The sequence below is a fragment of the Gorilla gorilla genome, chromosome 16, assembly GCF_029281585.2.
Source record: "Gorilla gorilla gorilla isolate KB3781 chromosome 16, NHGRI_mGorGor1-v2.1_pri, whole genome shotgun sequence".
NCBI classification, from domain to species: domain Eukaryota; kingdom Metazoa; phylum Chordata; class Mammalia; order Primates; family Hominidae; genus Gorilla; species Gorilla gorilla.
Window position 1 is genome coordinate 65971162 of NC_073240.2, and position 19917 is coordinate 65991078.

Here is a 19917-nt window from a genome sequence, read left to right on the forward strand (position 1 = left end):
GGCACCACCTATGGGCCTCTGATTTACTATTTTAAACCAAATACCTTTTCCAAAACCAAAACTCTGCCCGTTTGGACCAATTGTTTTGCTCCAGGGACAGGGTCTGTAACACACAACAGAGATCTGGTGTCTGGAAAAGTTGAACATCTTTAGAAGAGCATAAAGAAAAAAGTAAAAGCCCATTTCTGAGTGAGGCCGGCCGGCCAGCCCAGCTGGAGAAGGCAACAGGCTGTTGGGAGAGCCAAAGGACCACTTGGCCAGCTTGTCAGACCCTGGGCCAAGCCATTGTATAAGCTCCGAAGTATTGGAAAGAAGGAAAGAAAAAAATCGGGACGTGCTTTTAGTCTTGCTCAGGAGCCCAGAACATGCTCACAACTCCAGGAATCTGCACTTTTCTGCAAATGGAAAATGTGATCCATGAGAACAAACTTGACTGCTGGAGTGTGTGCCTATGTTGCCCTACCCTGTAACTTAGGGGGCGAGGACTTACACCACCTGTGACTGCTTTCCAGAGTCCCCTGTACTCCTCTGAGCAGCTGGCTCACTTTAATAGTTAAGACAGGACAGTGGCCTCAGAATCGAAATACAGAATATGCATTTATTGACATCTGCCCTGGGCTACACTGGGTTTCTAGCAAGAACAAAAGCGAATGCAAAGGGAAATGTACAAATACAGTTAGCAACCTGGTGTAATTGTGGATACCAGGAGACGTTCTTTCCAGACTTGGTAGAGGAATTATGATTACCCTATATTTAATAGCTTAACTTTGAATGTGCACTAGAATTCCAAATTTAGCAAAGAAATAAATAAGTTATTTACATTTCAAGTAAAAGTATTGTGTTTTATTTCTTTATTTCACCACCATTTATATGTATGAACTATGATCAAGGCTTGCCTATGTCCTGTGGAGCAAGGCCAAGAAATATGCTTTATATTGGTTATTTGATCTTCAGCATCAGATTATCACTATTGCAGAGGTGGGCAAAACCATGCAGTAAGAAGAGGAAGTATATTTGCATTAATGGCATTAAATGAAGTACAGTTGAAGCTGCAGAGTTTTACCAGTGGCCAATTTCTTGTGTTTCATTTAAAGAACAGTTTCACAAAGGGGCTTTATTGTGCCATTGTGGGGGCCACGTGCCAATCAGTATCATGGGACAAAGTAAGTAAAGGCATGAAGAAACAAACAAGCAAATTCACGAAAACAGAAGTGCTTAAATTAACCAAGTGACAGTTTGTGCATCAGTCTCACAATGGCTGTCACATGAAATGAGGGCAGAAGAGGGTGAAGTACCACAAAACTTAGTTGATCAGGGGCTGTTGAGCAACTCTAGGAAATCTCAGAGAGGCCACCACTCCACGCTGGCGCTGGCCACCCCTGCTCGCTCGCTGCTGCCTCCTTGAGGGCACTCTTCCTTGGACAGTGCCTGCAGCAGGGGACTGGGCTGGGGTGCTTTGGAGGTACTGGAAGGCACTCTGGCGGCCTACTTGCCTCTCTACACAGTTGAAGGTGAGGGCTACTCCCACATTGCTCTTCATGATTCTGGAGGAGCCATCGGATGTGCCATCAAAGCACCGGCCGAGCGCGATCTCCTTGGCCGTGCGAGGGTCCTGGTCAGTGACAGTGTAGATGCCATAGTTGTGGCCCAGTGGGTCCAAGGGTGCCAGCATGGTGTACTCACTGGTGTCGTTGTTGACTGCAAGTGGCAAGTGGTTGACCAGGTACTCATGCAGCATGGGGTTCACACTGGCTCGACGGCAACTGCCCTGGGGGATGACCTTCACCAGGGTGCGGTCCACACGGTCCTGATCATAGAGCATCCCACTGCACTTGAACTCCAGACAGGCAGCTGAGACATTGGGCTGGTCCCTGTCCCGAGTGCTCCTCACATCTCGGATTCCATACAGCTTCCCCACTGTCCGCCGATGAGTGCCCCCCATGTTGCGGGATCGCACATTCACTTCCAGTGGCCCCACAATCTTCACCTTGATATAGCAGGCCCTGAATTCCATCGGCTTTGGCCACCATGCCAGATAGTCTTCAGTCCAGCTCATAGGGTCATCTTCATTGAAGGGGACTGTGTTGTAGTCATATCGATCCCCCTCAATCTGGTAGAACCGGAAGTGGGCTGCACTGGGCGGTGCCTCTTCACATGCCCGGAGGTTCTCAAAGGCATAGATGGGCCCATTGCTCTCCTCAGCTGAGTTGGGCCTTGGCTTGGCCATGCTAATCTGGAAAGCTGTCTTTTTAACCCGTGGATCCTCATGGTCCGTCCGACGGTAGTTGAGCTTGTTGAGATAGGGCTGAGGGACGCCAATTGCATTTGGGTTGAATTTAGGAGAAGACTCCACTGCTTGCAGTTCCTCCCCAGCCAGGCTTGCCAAGACATAGGCAGAGTAGGCATCAGGGGACTGGTCATCACAGAAGGCAGGCACACAGGCCCCATTGGGGCCTGTGATGACACTGTCAAAGCGGCCCCAGGCCCTAGGGTTGGACAAGAAGCCAGTTCTAGGCTCCAGGTTAATCACGGAGATCACAACCCCCTGGATCTGCTCACTAGGCAAGAACCTCTCACTCCGGTAGGCCCTCACCTTAACAAAGCACCGCCTGCTTTCAGGAACATCCAGGTTAAAGAGCCTCCTCTCACGAATCTCCAGGTTGCCCACCAGGAAGGTTCTGTCTTCTCTTTTGTTCCTCCTTTGATTTTCAAATTTGAAATCACCTTCCTCCTCCCACAGCCCTGTGTCTGGATTGAGTGACCAGAGTTTCATTGTGGATATGTGCTCTGGCATCTTGACCTGGGTCGAGTCAAGGTGGACCTTCACTTTGCCAGCATTAAGTGGCTCTGAGGTGACCTCATCTCTGAAGTCCACAGAGAACATGCCATACGTCCGAAGGGGGAAAGTGTCTCCTTCGTCATTGATGAAGTTCAGGTCACTCTGGGCAGCTGTGGCTGTGGAAATATTCCGGGGATCCAGGAAGGTCACACTGGCCTTCACTTTTCCTATGTAGGGCTCCCCATTCTGCCTGTAGAAACTCCTGGATGGAATCTCCAGTTCAGCCATGGGGTCTTCACCAACCACTTCCCCCAGGGGGATGATGTTGGTCTCCATGGCTTCCAAAGTGATGGGCTCTTTCCGACGAAGCATCTTGATTTCGTGGAACACGGCACTCCCCTTCTTGTTGAAAGGTAGCACTTTGGTGGTGTTGACAAACTTCTGCAGCCTGTCCACAAATGTGAGCACCAGCCTCTCAGTGTCCTGGGGGACATGGAGGGTGAAAGTGCCCTTGTAGCCAGTCATGCTTACACGGCTGTTCCCCATGTACACATGGCCAAAGCGCATGGGCTCCCCATTGTCAGCAGCACTGACACGGCCCCGCACGATGCTCCGAGTTTCCGTACACCGCTGGCAGCTGCACTCCTTGGCCACCTTGGTGGGTAGCGTGTAGCCACTGCACTGGATCTCCCTCTCCTCTGTCTTGGAGATGCCACAGCAGTTCTGCACAGCATCACGGCACCTGATCCCATTATCCTGCTGTCCTGCACAGGTCTTGACAGGGCAGTGTCCCACGTCATAGTAGAAGGAGTTGGTGGCATTCTGAAAGCAATCATGGGGCAGCCGGATAAGATAGCTCTCAGGAACTGGGTTGCAAGGAGTCTCATCAGATGCTGTGTAGGGAAATGGTGTGGAAATTAAGATGTAAGTTTACATCCTACACAAAGAGTACCTCAACCTCACCTCTCTACAGTATTCTATGGTTTTCAAAGGACTTGTATATCCATGACTCTCATTCTCACAGAACTCTCTGAGGGGATGGAACAGCTATTACTGATCCCATTTTATATACCGGGAAACAGAGTTGGTTGATGGGACCACTACAGTGGCGGTTTGTCTCAATGGAGGGGTCTCAAAAATTTATGAAGGTGTTTTGGGTTATCTCCAAAATTGGGGATGCTACTGGCATATTGTGGGTAGGGGCCATGGATGTTCTATGTCCTGCAATGCCTGGCACTGTTCTGCATAAAGAATCTCTGTGTTCTGAACAATTTTCACATATCCCACCGCTCATTCATGTAGGTAGAAAACCTGTTTAAAGTGATCAGAGCTTTGGCCGGATGCAGTGGCTCACACCTGTTATCCCAACAATTTGGGAGGCCAAGGTGGGTGGGTTGCTTGAGCCTAGGAGTTTGAGACCAGCCAGGGCAACATGATGAAACCCCGTCTCTACAAAAAATACAAAAATCAGCTGGGCATGGTGGCACACGCCTGTAGTCCCAGCTACTCAGGAGACTGAGGTGGGAGGATTGTTTGAGCCTGGAAGGTCAATGCTGCAGTTAGCCGTGAGTGTGCCACTACCCTCCAGCCTGGGCAACATGATGAAACCCCGTCTCTACAAAAAATACAAAAATCAGCTGGGCATGGTGGCACACGCCTGTAGTCCCAGCTACTCAGGAGGCTGAGGTGGGAGGATTGTTTGAGCCTGGAAGGTCAATGCTGCAGTTAGCCGTGAGTGTGCCACTACCCTCCAGCCTGGGCGACAGAGCAAGACCCTGTCTAAAACAAATTAAAAGATCAGAGCCTAGTATCTTTTACATGGCTTTAACCATATACTGAATTTTTCAAGAATGCAACTACCATATAAATTGAGCTAAGATTATACTTTGTTTAGCTCAGAACAATACCAAGAATTGTTCCTCGTCTCAGGAAAATCACGTTTCTACAACACCATTACCTAAGGACTGTGAATGCCAGAATGATACCTCTGTATCCATCAGCACTTGTAGCGGTCATGTTTATGGTGACCCTGGATTTAAGTGCAAGTAGTTAACTTCTTGGTTTGTCTTCTCGTGTCAATGTGCCAAAGCATTTAGATATGGGAATACACACTATTTTGTATTAAAATTTAAAAAATTTATCCTTTGTTTTATAGTTAGGACCATGCACATATACATTTGGAAATTAGAGGTAGTTATCTATAAATGTAACTTCAGAATAATAAAGTAGTATTAAAAATTCCTGTAGCAAAGAGGGAGCCTTGGTGTGATGGGTCGGGACCACTGCTGAGGGCTCCATATCTCTGCCAATGTCCAGAGTACTGTGTGTCTTGTCTGCCCTGAGGTCTGTTGCTCAACTTTTTAAGAGTCTGAAGTAGTCCAGGATCCTTCCAATACATTCTGTCCTTCTCTGCGTTTTGTTTTGTTTAGGCCAATTACCAAGCTATCTTCCTTCCTACTCATTTTCCAAAGACAGGCCCCTGATTGGTCTTTGGCCTCTAATCTCTCCCCATCCAGTTCTCTTCTTGAAGCCAGCTCTAGATCACCCTTTCTTGTAAAGCCCCCTCAGTTCCCACTTCTATATCTTTACCCATGCTGGCCCCTCAATCTGGAACACCCTCACCTCCACATACACAATCCCTGCCCATTCTTTAAGACCAGGGGTTCTAACCTTGGTTGCAAATTGGAATCACATGGGGAGGTTTTAAACTATGCACGCCCAGGCCACATCTCACACCAATTAAGTCAGACTCTCTGGAGGTAAGACTGAGGCATCAGTATTTTTTAAAACCCAGTCAGGTCATACCAATGGGCAGCCAAAGCTGAGAACCATTACTTAAGCCCCAGCTGGAAAGCTGCTCCCTCAAGTAGCCATCCATGGTCACTCCCACCTGGGAGGTATCTACCATCTATTAGAGTCCACAGCCCCTGATCTCCTATTTTAGCCGCATTTTTCTTTTCTCCTTCTTCTTTTTTTTTTGAGACAGAGTCTTGCTCTGTTTCCCAGGCTGGAGTGCCATGGCGTGAACTCGGCTCACTGCAACCTCTGCCTCCTGGGTTCAAGCGATTCTACTACCTCAGCCTCCTGAGTAGCTGGGATTACAGGCGCACGCCACCATGCCTGGCTAATTTTTGTATTTTTAGTAGACACAGGGTTTCACCATGTTGTCCAGGCTGGTCTCGAACTCCAAACCTCAGGTGATCCATCCACCTTGGCCTCCCAAAGTGCTGGGATTACAGGTGTGAGCCGCCACACCTGGCCTTAGCTGCATTTTTCTATCTTGTTTGTCGCTTATTTACATGTCTTCACTCCTCCTCAAATGATGGCTCCATGGTGGTAGGATTCAGATCTGTACCATCGTTATGTCCTAGAGGTCCTGGCACTGTGCACAGTACAGAAAAGCCTGAGCTTGGCCAGGCACGGTGGTTCATGCATGTAATCCCAGCACTTTGGGAGGACAAAAGAGGTGGATCACTGGAGGTCAGGAGTTCAAGACCAGCCTGGCCAACATGGCGAAACACCGTCTCTACTAAAAATATAAAAATTAAACAGATGTGGTGGTGCACGCCTGTAATCCCAGCTATTCAGGAGGCTGAGGCAGGAGAATCACTTGAACCTGGGAGGCAGAGGTTGCAGTGAGCTGAGATGGTGCCACTGCACTCCAGCCTGGGTGACACAGTGAGACTCCATCTCAAAAAAAAAAAAAAAGAAAGAAAAGAAAAGAAAAAAGAAAAGCCTTAGCTTTTACTGCATAGTTATGCGCACCTGGGTGCTCCGCCAACCCTGTTGCAGACCCAGGGGCCCCAGGGACCCAGACAGGCTTACCTATGACAATCAGCTGGGCAACCTTGGACTTCACAGCCCCAGCATCACTCTGGGCCTTGCAAAAGTACTCCCCAGCCTGGTGCTGCTGCAGTTTCCTCAGCACCAGCTTGCTCTCATGCTTGTAGAGGGAAGGATCCAGCAATGTGTTATTATGATACCTGCAAGGGATGGAGAGGTAGAAACTGAATGGGCAGTGGGAGGGCAGGTATTCCTAGAAAAGTGCCAGGAGCAGGCAGCCAAGGAGACAGATGATGAATGAGTTCCCACAAATGTCAATATCACCTTTGACTTGGCTCATCCAAGAGCACTAATTGGCCTGGGAAACAAGGAGCTTGGTTCTAAGTCCCAGCCCTACCACGTACCTGGCTGGGGATGCTTGGACAACCTCCCCCGCCCCATCTCACCAATCTGTACTTCAGCTTTCTGGTTTATAAAATGTCAGCAATGACTTCTAGCTGACTTCACAGGACTGTTGGATGGGTCAAATAAGAGAGTGGCTATAAAATGTTTGTGAAGGATAAGGGATTCTGCCCTTGTTTGCATTTTTTTTTTTTTTTTCTGAGATGGAGTCTTGCTCTGTCACCTAGGCTAGAGTACAGTGGCATGATCTTGACTCACTGCAACCTCCGTCTCCCAGGTTCAAGCGATTCTCCTGCCTTAGCCTCTCGAGTAGCTGGGATTACAGGTGTGCGCCACCACGCCCAGCTAATTTTTGTATTTTTAGTAGATATGGGGTTTCATCATGTTGGCCAGACTGGTCTCGAACTCCTGACCTCAAGTGATCCACCCTCCTTGGCCTCCCAAAGTGCTGGAATTACAGGCATGAGACACCATGCCTGGCCCCTTGTTTGCTTTTATTGGGAAAAGCAGGACCTAGGAACTTTGTTCTGTGTCCTGATGATATACAAGTCTGGACCCCAAGACCAGAGATGCTCCAGGGGACCACAGCTTTTTTTTTTTTTTTGAGACAAGATCACACACTGTCACTCAGGCCGGAGTGCAGTGGTGTGATCACAGCTCACTGCAACCTCTGCCTCCTGGACTCAAGCGATCCTCCTACCTCATCCTGCCGAGTAGCTGGTACTAGAAACACAAGCCTGCACACCTGGCTAATTTTTTACATTTTTTATAGAGACAGGGCTTTACTATGTTGTCCAGGATGATCTCGAGCTCCTGGGCTCAAGCAATCCACCTGCCACAGCCTCCCGAAGTGCTGGGATTACAGGCGTGAGCTACGGTGCCCGGCCAAAGGGTTCCCCCAGCTTTGAGGGTACAATGAGAGAGCTTGCTGGTTGTCTGGCTCCCAACCCCATGGCTCCCATTTGTAAGTCCCAACATCCGGGCTCTGTACCACTGTCTTACTTGTAACTTTATTCTGTTGGTTATTGTTCTTATTAATAAGTCCAGACCCAATGCAAGAAGCTCTGGTTTCCAGGAGGAGAATTGGGCAGGGTAGCTAGCAGAATACGCACCAAAAATACTTGTCCGGCCTGGGCTTCCCTGTGGCCTTACAGCACAGGGACACGCTCTGCCCAGCTCTCCGTGCTTTTGTCTCAGGGTTCATCACCATGTATGGAGTCTCTGGGACAGAAGATGAGAAATAGCATTTTGGGTTTGTGTGTGTGTGTGTGTGACAGGTTCTACAGAGCCTAGCTCCCTCAGGGTCTTTGATGGTACGAAAATTATAAGGCTTCACCCCTACCCCCAGCCCATCTCCATTGGTCCTAAGGGAATTGGTTCAGAGTGGAGTCTATCCTTCCACACCCCCCATCCTGGGACCTCTCCCATGGCCTGTCAAGCAGCATCTGGGTGGGTCAGTGGTGAAACAAGGGGACCTTGTGTCAGCCAAGATTCCAAGCACTACCTTTGGGACAGAACTGACTGTTTTAAATAGTGCAATATTCATGTTCTGCTGCCCCTGGCAGAATTTTCTGGCCATCCTGCAGCATTTCTGAACTTCCCAAGCCTTTCTGTGACCTGCAAACCGCACACTATATTGTATTGACCGTTAGATAAGGTGGCCAGGGAAGACCTCATACATTTGAGGGAGCAAGCCATGCCAATATCTATGGGAAAAACATTCTAAACAGAATACATGCAGCAAGCACGAAGGCCCTGAGGCAGGAATGTGCCTGTGTGTTTGAGGAACAGATAGGAGCCCATTGCAGTTGGAGTAGAGTGATTTGGTGTAGAGCGAGTAACAGGAGAGGAGAGCAGAGAAGAAATGGAGGGCCAGATAATATAGGGCCATGCGGGCCATGGTAAGGATTTGGGGTTTTACTCCGGGTTAGCTGGGAAGCCAGCTTTTAGCACTATAATCCCTTTATTTAAAAATCTGGACCTTCTCACCAGCCCTACCCCAAAGAGTTTAGTTACCTGCCCTCACAAACTCTGCCTTGATGGTGGCTGCCTTCAGGCTAGTCTTGGGCATTGTGAGTACAATGGGGGCAAACTTGACCTTTGTGATCTTCAGGATGCTTTTGCCATCAGGGCACAAGCCAGGGATTCGGAATCTCCCATCACTGTCTGTCTGGGTCAGCAGCTTCGGCATCTTGGTCAGGAGGTAGATAGCAGCCCCTGAGGCTGGGGCACCTCCGGGAAGGGAGACAGCCCCATGAAGCATGAAGTCCTGGCACATGCAGGCATCACAGTCAGCATTCACCTGGCCCATTGGGCAGGTCAGGTCACAGGCTGTGGAACAAGGGGCCATATCAGCAGGGATTCTATGGATTCTGGCATTCCTTCAGCCACATCACAGATCACTTCCTCTCCTCCTTGGCCTTTGCTACCCTCCCTTATCAGCCTGCATGACTAACTCCCACTCATCCTTTAAAACTTATCCCAAGGCCAGGCGTGGTGGCTCACACCTGTAATCCCAGGACTTTGGGAGGCCAAGGTGGGTGGATCACCTGAGGTCAGGAGTTTGAGACCAGCCTGGCCAACATGGTGAAACCTTGTCTCTACAAAAAATACAAAAATTAGCTGGGCATGGTGACACGCACCTGTAATCCCAGCTACTAGGGAGGCTGAGATAGTAGAATCCCTTAAACCCAGGAGGCGGAGGCTGGAGTAAGCCAATATTGCGCCATTGCACTCCAGCCTGGGCAATGGAGCAAGACTCTGTCTCAAAACAACAACAACAACAACAACAACAACAACAACAACAACAACAACTACAACAACTTAGCCCAAAACACCTCCTCTAGGAAGCTCTCCTGGATTCCCCCAGGCTATGATAATTGACCCTGCCCTGTGTTCCTATATTATCGTGTATATCTCTCATTAGGGCACATAGTAGATGCTCAGTTAATACGTGGTGAGTAAGTAAATGAAGGAATCCATCAGTCTCAAACTGACCCTCTATCTCCCTCCTCATTCTTCAGCCTCATCCACCACACCCTGCCCAGTGCCAGGAGGGAGGGTGGTACCTGTACAGTCCTGGCCCATGCAGTGCTGACCCTCTTCGCTGGCCTCACTGCACAGCGACACCATCTCTGCCAAGCAAGTGCGTGTGCGAGTCTGGACCCCAGTCTGACCACAGGCAGCTGAGCACTTGCTCCAGGGAGACCACGGGCTCCAGATGCGCTCTGTGTCTCGGCGCAGGGATCCTGCAAAGTGAGATCAGCAGACAGTCTGATTTCCCTCTTGAGGGGACTCTGTAAGGAAATCTGACCCTGAGGCTGTTTCTTCTCTGGTAAAGACAAGGTTTCCATTTATGTCGTAGATGTCACTGATATTTATATTTACTGCAGTGATTTTTCCAACAGACAAAATTCTTGAGGAAGTGAGGTCTCTAATTTGCACAGAGGCACCATATGGGCTAGGGGTGGCCCTGAGCGGTGCTTGTTGGCCAAGCACTGGGACTTTGATATGCTGTCCTAGGATGTGCAGGGATAGCACTGTCTTTCTTCTTCACCAGTGTGGAAACGGCCACATGCTCCTATGGAAGGACTCCCTGGGAATCAGGGACCCCTGGGAAGTCGGGGCCTGCAACATGCAATGACTTGGACAAGAAGCCCATTTCTGCCCACCTTCCTCACCTCTGGCCTGAGGCCTGTGTACAAGAATGGGGTCTTCACACCTTGCTCAGATCAGCCTGAGCTCCCATCCCAGATGACCACCACTGGCGTCTGGGCCTGGGGGATCTTGTGGAACCCTAAGGGAGAAGATCCCCATCCAAGAAGGGAGCAGGCCTGCTCCCCCTAACATCTGTATTATCCATGGTGGGAGGGGATATAAATGCACAGACTCTGCAAACACGGACATGGTTCAAACCCCAGCTCTGCCTTATCAGCTATGGAATCGTGAGAAGTTACCTAGCTTCTCTGAACCTCGTGTAACTTGTCAAGATGGAGATCTCTCAAAGGTCAGTTGTAAAGGTTGAATAATGTGGATAACTAGCACAGTGTCTGGCACATAGGAACAAGAATAGAAACTAACACTCAGTGAGCATTTACCTGGGTTAAGCCTCTGCATTCATATCATTTAATCCTCATTAAAAACCCCTATCAAGACTTACTATTACCCAGGTGTCACATATGAGAAACCTGAGACTAAGAGAATTTCAGAAAATTTGTCTAGGGGACACATCATATTGCAGGCTCAGAATTCAAACCCAAGCAGCCCCACTTCAGAGCCTGTGGTCTTCACCATGGTACCACTCAAACATAATAAAATAGGTTGAATAGAGAGTACCCATAAACACAAAACACTATTGGAAAGGTTCTGGCACTAATGACACTACTTGTTATTATTGCAGAGTCCAAGCATATGCACGTGTGTGATGCTGAGAGTTCTGGTGGCCAGAGGCAGATTCTCCCTCTCCCTGAGTAGAGGCCAGTGGGAAGTAGCGGGTGGGGGTGGGGGCGTTCTGGCTTACCTGGTGGGCAGAGGAAGCGTACGGTGTAATTAGAGCAGTTCTGGCCAGGCCGCTGCTCCCTGTTGAGGCACCAGAAACCCTCACGGGGACTACCATGGACCACCTGGCCAGTGCTGCCCGCAGGTGTCCAGTCAGTGGTCCGAGCCTCTAGCCGCAGGGGACGGGCACATACACGGTCCCCATAGTAGAAGCGAATGGCGTCCAGCCGCTCATAGTCACCCTTCCCGCCTGGGTAGTCGATGTTGAACCATGTTGTCCACTCACCAGGGCCTGAGAGACATAGCCAAATTGCGGAGGAGCCGTGATCCTGGTGCGCTCCAGTTCTCCTTTCCCTCTCACCCACCCCCAGCTGACCTCAGGCCCTGTCACATTTGTCTCTCCAGTATCTCTCCAATCCCCTCTTACACCTGCCACTGCTGAGGCCTCCATTCAAGCTCTCATCAGCCTGACTGAACCATGTCAGTCACTTTCCACATCAAGGCTCCTCCTCAATGCCATTCACACCCATCCCTGACCCTGCAGTCAGGGTGAGCTTTCTTCATGTGGCTCGGGCCACATCACCTCCAGCTTTAAGATCCTCTAGCTAGGCATTCAGGGTGCTGGTGAGCTGTCCCCAGCCATCTCTCCATACTCATCTCCCCACTCCCTTCCCACCAGCCTGTGCTCTGGCCCCAGCAAGCTCCACAGCATTCCTGAAAGGTATCAGGCAGATTCCTGATTCTGAGCTGTCTTATATACTAAGTTCCTTGGCTGGACAGAGATGGAGGCCAAATGCTTGTAAAAGTGGGTTTCCATGGAACCCTGACATCATGCCCTGGCTTCAGAGATCCACTTCGGAAGCTCGTTAAAGGCTGCCCCTCCAGCCCCTCCCTGCTTCAGCCACAACTCACTCTCCAGGGTGTCGGCAGGCTTGGCAAAGATGCTGGGGTTCTTCTTCCCAGGCTGGACTCTTCTTACTGACTGGGTGAGCATCGTCTGTCTCCCTGAGGGCCAGAAGGAGAAGCTAAGTGAGAGGCCAGGACTGGAAGTTACAGCATTCCTCAAGATGCAGGGAAACAGTGTGAGGTGGTGAATGGAGCATGAGCACCAGGCATGGGTTCAAACCCCACTCTGCTACTTATTGCTGTGCAATCTCAGAAAAGTTTTACTCCTCTGAGCCTGTTTCCCCATAAAATAGGAATGCACTAATAATTGCTGCATCCTAGGGTCCTGGTGCATTATTCAGGTGATAATGAATGTAAAGAGACCTGGCTTGTAGTGCACACTCAGTGAATGGTAGCTCCCTTTTCACTCTTGTTCTAGAAATGGATTATCAGATGCTCCTGAGCAGCCAGTGGCCTGGGACTCCTGCTTTGGTGTCTGCACCAAACCTTCTTGGCAAAATGGAGCTTTGTTTTCCTCATGTGTAAAATGGAGATATTTATTCCCATCTCGCAGGGTGATTCAATTGGCATGAGGATTCCATGAGCTAGAACGTAAAAGCCTCTGAAGAATATGCAGATTGACAGTGTGGGCTCCTGAGACTCTGCCAGTTTCTAACTGTGTGACTTTGGGCAAGTTACTTAACCCAGCTGACCCCATGTTCTCTCATCATAAAATAAGGATAATAATAGTTCCTGCCTGAGAGGATTGTGGGGATGAAATAAGCTCATTCATGAAATCCACTTAGAACACCTAGCACATAACGCATACTGAATGAGTGCTAGCAACTTCTTTTAGCTCAACGCCACAATAGATGGCCATTTACTTTCCCTTGGGAGTCCATTCTCCCATAAAGACTCCTATGGCCTAATTGGGGCAGTGGTCCTCAATTTTCCATACGAGGCTGGCAGGGACTGCCTGAGGATGGGTACAGGGTCCTCGGGCCACAAGCAGTTCCAGCTGTACCCTACCTGAGGCTGGGTTGGGGTCTCCAGAATGGGAAGGAGAATGTGGAGCAGAGGGCTGCAGAAGCTTTGACAGGCAATTAACGCTTACTCCAGGAGCCAAATCAGAATTCTCTATGCTGCTTAATTGGGGTGGTAGGAGCTCTTTTAATCAACCTAATCTGATTTCCCCTCAGATGGCTGAATGTTAATCATCTTCACAAGCAGCAGCTGTCAGGGTGGAAAGAGCAAGGCAGGAGGCAGGCACACACAGGGGTTGGCTCCAGGCTGAGACAGCCTTTGTTCCTGCATTTGTAGCCACAAATCCTGCAAGGCATACAGCTTTAAAGGAGGGTTTTGAGCTTCTTTTTTTTTTTTTTTGCTTTACCTGAGTATGTGCTTAGAAATCAGGAGAGGAAGGGGAGGAGGTGGGAGAGAGTGTGCAGGGGAAGGCTGACGCTTAGATGCCTTGGGAAGTCTTCTGTTCCACCAGACAAATTCTTTCTACGAGTTCCTTCCAGAGCTCAGTATCACCAGAGGATGCAGTCAGAGGGCAAGGAGACCGGAAGGGGTTCTGGTGTGTCTGTGAAATTTGGCTGCAGGGTCTAAATGAAATTGAGCTTTGGGCCAGAAGAATCTTCATAAAACTAAAAACAGACCAAACCCCAAACCTGCTTCTGAGATCTCACTGATGCCCTGTGATTCCCTATTACTTTGGCTGCCAGGAAGCTCGGAGCTCAATTTAGTACTCGAGGGCTAAAAATAACCCTCTTATCTTTTTTTCCTCCCTCTGAATGACTGCTCATCCCTCTTCTCATATAAAGGTTCTGTTTTGTGAGTTTTAATAATGGGAACAATCTCAAGTTTTGGAGAAAAACAAACAGGGTATAAATTACGAATAAATCCATAAAGTGGCCTCAGGTCTTAAGGCCTTGCTGTGTCTTAAGGCAGATGCATAGTTCAGTCCCAGACCAGACACGACCTCACTGTGGCAAGTGGAAGATTTGGGAGCCAGCAGATACTTAGCCTATACCCAACACAGATGTGACTTCCAGGACCAGGAAGGAGAACACCCAGGCCTTGGTCCCCGCCATCTTTCCCCCAAGCCTGTGGGAAAGTGGCAAGAGGTAGATGTGGGTGCTTCACAGAGTCACTGACTCTGGAATGCAGTCCCCTGGGAAGTTTCTCAGATCCAGTGACCTGTAAAGAAACAAAGCTTGTCAGGTTTCATATTTCTGAATCACCGCTTATGGCTCAAGCAGAAATATTTCTTGACCCGTCAAGGAGGGAAAGGTGGACAGAATGATATGAGAGTGACATCTGCCTGAGTTGTGAAACCAGGTAGCTTGGGAGGTGCAGAGGCTCAGAATCTGAGTTCAAATGAGGCAGAGTAGGTTCCATCCCTGGGGGTAGGCTCCAGGGCCCCACATGGAGATGAGGCACAAGGACGAGCAGGGGCGAGGAGGTTCCTTGCCAATGAGGAGAGTCCAGGGCTCACCCCCAGCAGCCTCTTGTGACTCGTCACTTCTAAAACCCAGGCCTGAGGGGCATTTGTTTTGCCATCCTTTGATGGAGTTCACACTCTCGCACAGGCGGGTACATATTAAGGCCGTGAAGACTTGGCTCCGACTCCAGTGGCCTCTCACAAGGCAGGCTGGCTGGAGGGTGCAGATGCCTCAGACATACCACCTCCATGAACACATTCCCAGATGTGCACGGGCTGCAGCTGGAACACATTTCTGGCCTTTTTGTTTGGGGCCTGACTGGGAGTTACACAGCCAGGAGCCAGCTGACGGAAAGCAGAGGGATGCATTGTGAGAGGCCAGGGCTCCCCAGTAACTGCTGAGCGTGGGTGAGGAACTGCAAGGGTCAGGAGAGGAAAGCAGGCCTGGGACAAGGGCAAGGAACCATGGGGCGTGCGTGGCCCAGGCTGCAGCTGAGCAGAACATTTTTATGTCTCCCCAGAGCTCCGGCCAACCCAGAATCTGGCTCGTTTCTGGGGATTCAAAAGTGGTTCCCTTCAACATCCTAAGTCCAGGGTGTGGTAGGAAAGGGAAGAGTCCTCCTCTCTAAAAAATACACATATCTGAAAACACTGGGATATTCCAGGGGAAGAAAAAACCAGTCCCATGCTGCAGACCTTCTAGCTCTAAAACCACTAGCCCCACCACTACCTGTTTCTCGGATGAGGGAGCAGAGTCACCAGGACGTCCCAAAGGCCTCCACATTGTGTGTATCCCTCTGGGCTCCAAGCAGGGAGCTGAGCAGTCTGCTGGCCTGCACTGCATTCAGCCTGAGCCTGAGCCTGCTCCAGGGATGTCTGGAGGCTGAGGTGGCCTGAGACACCTTGTGGAAAAACCATTTCCCATCTGGCAGCCCACAGAGGTTTCTCAGCATCTCCGCCGTTTCCTCAGCATATGCCCTGATGGTTAGGCTTGCCATCCCACGCTCCTCAGAACACTTGGACAAAGCAGACTGGCTGACCGCAGGGAATAAAGCAGGGCACCTAGAGGTATGGAAACCCTAAGTGGGACCATCTGGGGGTTCCTGTCCTCAGGTGGGGGAGGGAGAGGACTTTGGGCCAATGGGGGAAAGCAGATTCCCAAAGCAGAAAGGGAGTCTTCTCTGTGGGAGATGAAGGATCAGGCAGCAAAAAGTGGGGGGAAGTGGGGAGAAGGGAATGGGGTAGTCAGGGGAGGGCAGGAGCAGTTGAGTCCAGCAGTGGGGTGCAGGGATGGGGTGAGGGGAATAGGAGTGGAGCTCACCGTGTCTTGAGCAAGACTCCTCAGCTGGGGGTCCAAGCCTTCGCCTCTCCAGCAGTCCAGTGCCGGCCTTATATAGCACAGCTGGTGGCTCAGCCTGTGGCAGCCAGCCAGGGGAAGCAGCAGCGAAACCAGATCTGAGCATGAGCCTCCCTCTCCCCTCCCCATGTCCCCTTGCAGCTCACAGAGGCCAGGATTTTATGTCCAGATCCTAAGGAGGAGATGCCGCAGGACCTGGTGATGGGCCAGGTGGGCAGCGGCCTGGGGCATCACAGTCCAGAGCAGAGAGAGGGGTCAGGAGGTGGGCTGGGCACTAGAAACAGCCCTGGGAAGGGGCCACGGGGAATTCTATATCTGGGCAGCATTTCATGGCCCGGGGGATGGTGTGCTCTTGCCTAAGCCTAGCTTGCTGATGCCCCGCATTCCCCTGGCCCTGGCTCGCCCACACAGAGAAAAGACTTTGCTGGTCTTAGCACATACTCCAAACACTCTTAGGCACACAGGCCACCTTGGCCTCTCAGCTGGGTGTGTCTGGTCTGAGTTGGGCAACTACTCAGCTTCTCTGGCTTCTGAGGGAACACTCAGGGAACCTCAGAAGGGATAAGGGACAAAAGAATTGTGGGGCATAGGTTGTCAGCTGGTGAGAACAGTTCTTCCTTTCTCCCCCCCACTTCCATCTGAGTGCCTGCTGGTACCCACTGAGACCCCAGAGCTCCAGCATGTGGACTCTTCTGAGACCCTGATGCTCATATATGTGCATGCGTGTGAGTACGTGTCTGCCTTCAGGTATAGGCATCCACCAGCATGTGAACAGCCAGTGTTACCCATAGGGGGCGTATGCAGCTGCATGTGCTTTGGGGCTTCACACCCCCACTCCCGGCCCCTGGCCCCAGCATGAGGTTATCTGTTTGCACAGACACTGGTTCTCTAATTTCAGCATGTGTTAGAATCACCTGGAGGGCGGTTAAAGCAGATTTCTGGACCCCACACCCAGAGTTTCTGATTCAGTGGGGCCTGAGACTTTGCATTCTAACAAGTTCCCAGATGAGATTGATGCTGTTGGTTCATGGATCACATTTTGAGATTGACTGGTCACAGTGATAGAGTCCCAGTTGAAGGAAGAAGATGAAGAGCGAGTGTACTAAGGACCACAGTGGGAGCTTCCCAGGTCCTGCCCCATGAAGCAGGCTCATCTAGCCTGGGCTGGGCTTCCTGCCTCATGCCAGCAACTGGAGATGGAGGCCTGGTCCTGTGGCCATCCACGCCAGGGTCAGCTCACTCTCTCCACATACCTTTACCGAGCTCTTATTCCCAGGCTCTAGACTGGGCACTGGGAAGGCACAAGAAAAGAGATGTATCCTTGCACTCAGAGGAAAGAGCCTCATGTGGAAATGATCCCATAGTACAACAGTGCATACCCACATGCCAGAGAGCTCTGTGTGTGTGTTTATGCCTTTTCCTGTGTGTATGTGTCTTTCTGTGTGTGTGTGTGTATGTGTGCGTAAGAGCTGTTTTTTCTGAGCATTGCCTTTGACAAGATATACTGGGAGGCTGGGTGGAGTGGCTCACGCCTGTAATCCCAACACTGTGGGAGACAGGGGCAGGTGGATCACTTGAGGTCAGGAGTTCAAGACCAGCCTGGCCAACATAGTGAAACCCATCTCTACTAAGAATAGAAAAACTAGCCAGGCATGGTGGAGTATGCCTGTAATCCCAGCTACTTGGGAGACTGAGGCAGGAGAGTGGCTTGAACCCAGGAGGCAGAGGATGCAGTGAGTTGAGATCGTGCCACTGCACTCCAGCCTGGGTGACAGAGTGAGACTTGGTCTAAAAAAAAAAAAAAAAAATCTGCTGGGGAAGAGAGTGGGGGTGGAGAAAGGATGTTGAGCAGCATGGTTCCCAAGTAGACCTGGGGCATAGATCTGATTTGCTTTATCTCCTGGAGCCCGTCTCCCTCCTGGCCACCAGCCCTTGGTTCATAAGCCCTGTAGTTGGCCCTAGTCTGGTCCAACTTGTCAGAGCCAAGCCATGACTCAGTTTCAGCCATGGCTTTGACTGCAGACGTCTGAACTGAGTGAACCCCATGTGAAATCTGATGGCCTAAGGAATAGACAGACAGACAGAGGCTGAGCCACAATCCCCAGATCAAAGGACAGGAGAAAAATGGAAATTTGGAATTCAGAAGCCTAGTCCTGGCTGTTTCTGATTCTGATATGCGACCATGAACTAGCAAGAACCCAAGTAACCTTGGGCCTCAGGTGTGCAACAGGAGTTGGACTGAGTGAGTTTGCAGGCCCCTGCCAGCTCTGAGATTGCAAGGTTTGAGATATACAGATGCTCTTTGGCTTATAGTAATGTCCCAATAAACCCACTGTAAGTTAAAAATATCATAAGTAAAAAAAATACGCTTAATGCACCTAACCTACTGAACATCAGAACTTAGCCTAGCCTACCTTAAATATGTTCAGAACACTTACATTAGCCTACAGTAGCCTACAGTTGGACAAAACCATGTAACAAAAAGCCTATTTTACCATAAAGTATTGAATATCTCATGTGATACATTGAATACTGTACTGAAAGTGGAAAACACAATGGTTGTACAGGCAAGTACAGTTTCTACTGAATTTGTGTCACATTTGCACCATCATAAAGTCGGAAAATTGTAACTTGAATCATCCTAAGTTGGGGACCATCTGTACTGACAGCAAACAGAGCTGGGAGGAGAGAGTGGAGGGAACGACTGCTCCTAGGTGTCTGGCAGAAGTCAGAGGAGCCAGTGTGGAGTCAAGGTCAGGAGGAAGTCCAGAGAAGCAGATATGACCACCAAGGCTGGATAAGGACAGCAAGAGAGATACACAGGAATGGAAGGTAGTGGGAGGTAAACCAGAGGGCAAGGTCAGGGTAAACAGCTGCTCTCCAAGGCCTTCATTCTGTGGAATGCCAGGGTGGGTGAGAGACGCCTCCCCAGCCTCCCAGTCACCTCCATCTCTTTCTGTAGTGGGAGGCAGGGTACCCTATGGGTGAGGATTGGGCAAAGTGGAGTGTTTTAGGCCAGGATTCCTGCCTGGGTCTCCTCATTCAGCCCAGCACTCACACTGAGGCCCTCACTTACCTAGCCCCAAGTGGCCAGTGCGTGTTAATATGGTAAGTACAGGGTTGAGGGCTGCGTTCCAATTCCACCATGCCATTTCTGTCCACCTGTCTCATATCTTGCCTCCTCCCATACTCCCATCAGAGTCCTTTCCTGTCTCCAAGTAGGAATGAGCTGTGTGAGCTGCACAGGGCTAGACTGGGGAAATCTGAGTCTGCCCTGACTCTCTCTTCCCAGGACTCCTTTGCGGGGGAAGCTATTGCTGTCCTCAGCCAGGACCCCAGAATAGAGAGGGCTTCGGAGGTGGCCGTAGGTCTAGACTGTCCAAGGCCTGGCCTGGGTGGGTCAGCCTCAGCCACGAGTGGCCATCTGGGGCTTCTGCAAGCCAGGCTACTCTGCAGCCACTCCAAGCTTCTGCCTGGAACATGCTGGAAACCCATCAATCACCCCATCCCTGCCCAGGGGATGAAGGGACTTGGAGCCCAGCTTAGCTAGGCCACCTGTAACCCAAGCCTATAGCCAGGGGTCCACACCCTGCACCCTGCAGTGGGGAAAGGAGCTTGGGAACACTGGGAGGGGTCTGACCTGATCCTGGTGGCTCCGGAGGAGGGTGCTCTATCTCTGACTCTCTGACCACCTGCCCACCACCTCTGTCGTCACCCCCTGTGGCTGGAGGCCTTGGAGGCCTGTGGGGGGATAAGCAGCTGATAAAC

The 19917-nt window shown here is 50.5% G+C and overlaps 1 protein-coding gene across 1 annotated transcript; it reads right to left on the reverse strand.

Moving 5' to 3' along the window:
- Positions 1-578: 578 nt before the first annotated feature.
- Positions 579-16305, reverse strand: CILP (cartilage intermediate layer protein). The gene is made up of 9 exons (XM_019010282.4): positions 16114-16305; positions 14382-14548; positions 12374-12466; positions 11484-11753; positions 10033-10212; positions 8981-9295; positions 8077-8185; positions 6605-6762; positions 579-3672 (listed from the first exon to the last, which is right to left on the reverse strand). The coding sequence occupies exons 2-9, from the start codon at positions 14440-14442 to the stop codon at positions 1304-1306; spliced, it is 3555 nt and encodes a 1184-aa protein (XP_018865827.1). The 5' UTR covers positions 14443-14548; positions 16114-16305; the 3' UTR covers positions 579-1303.
- Positions 16306-19917: the final 3612 nt, after the last annotated feature.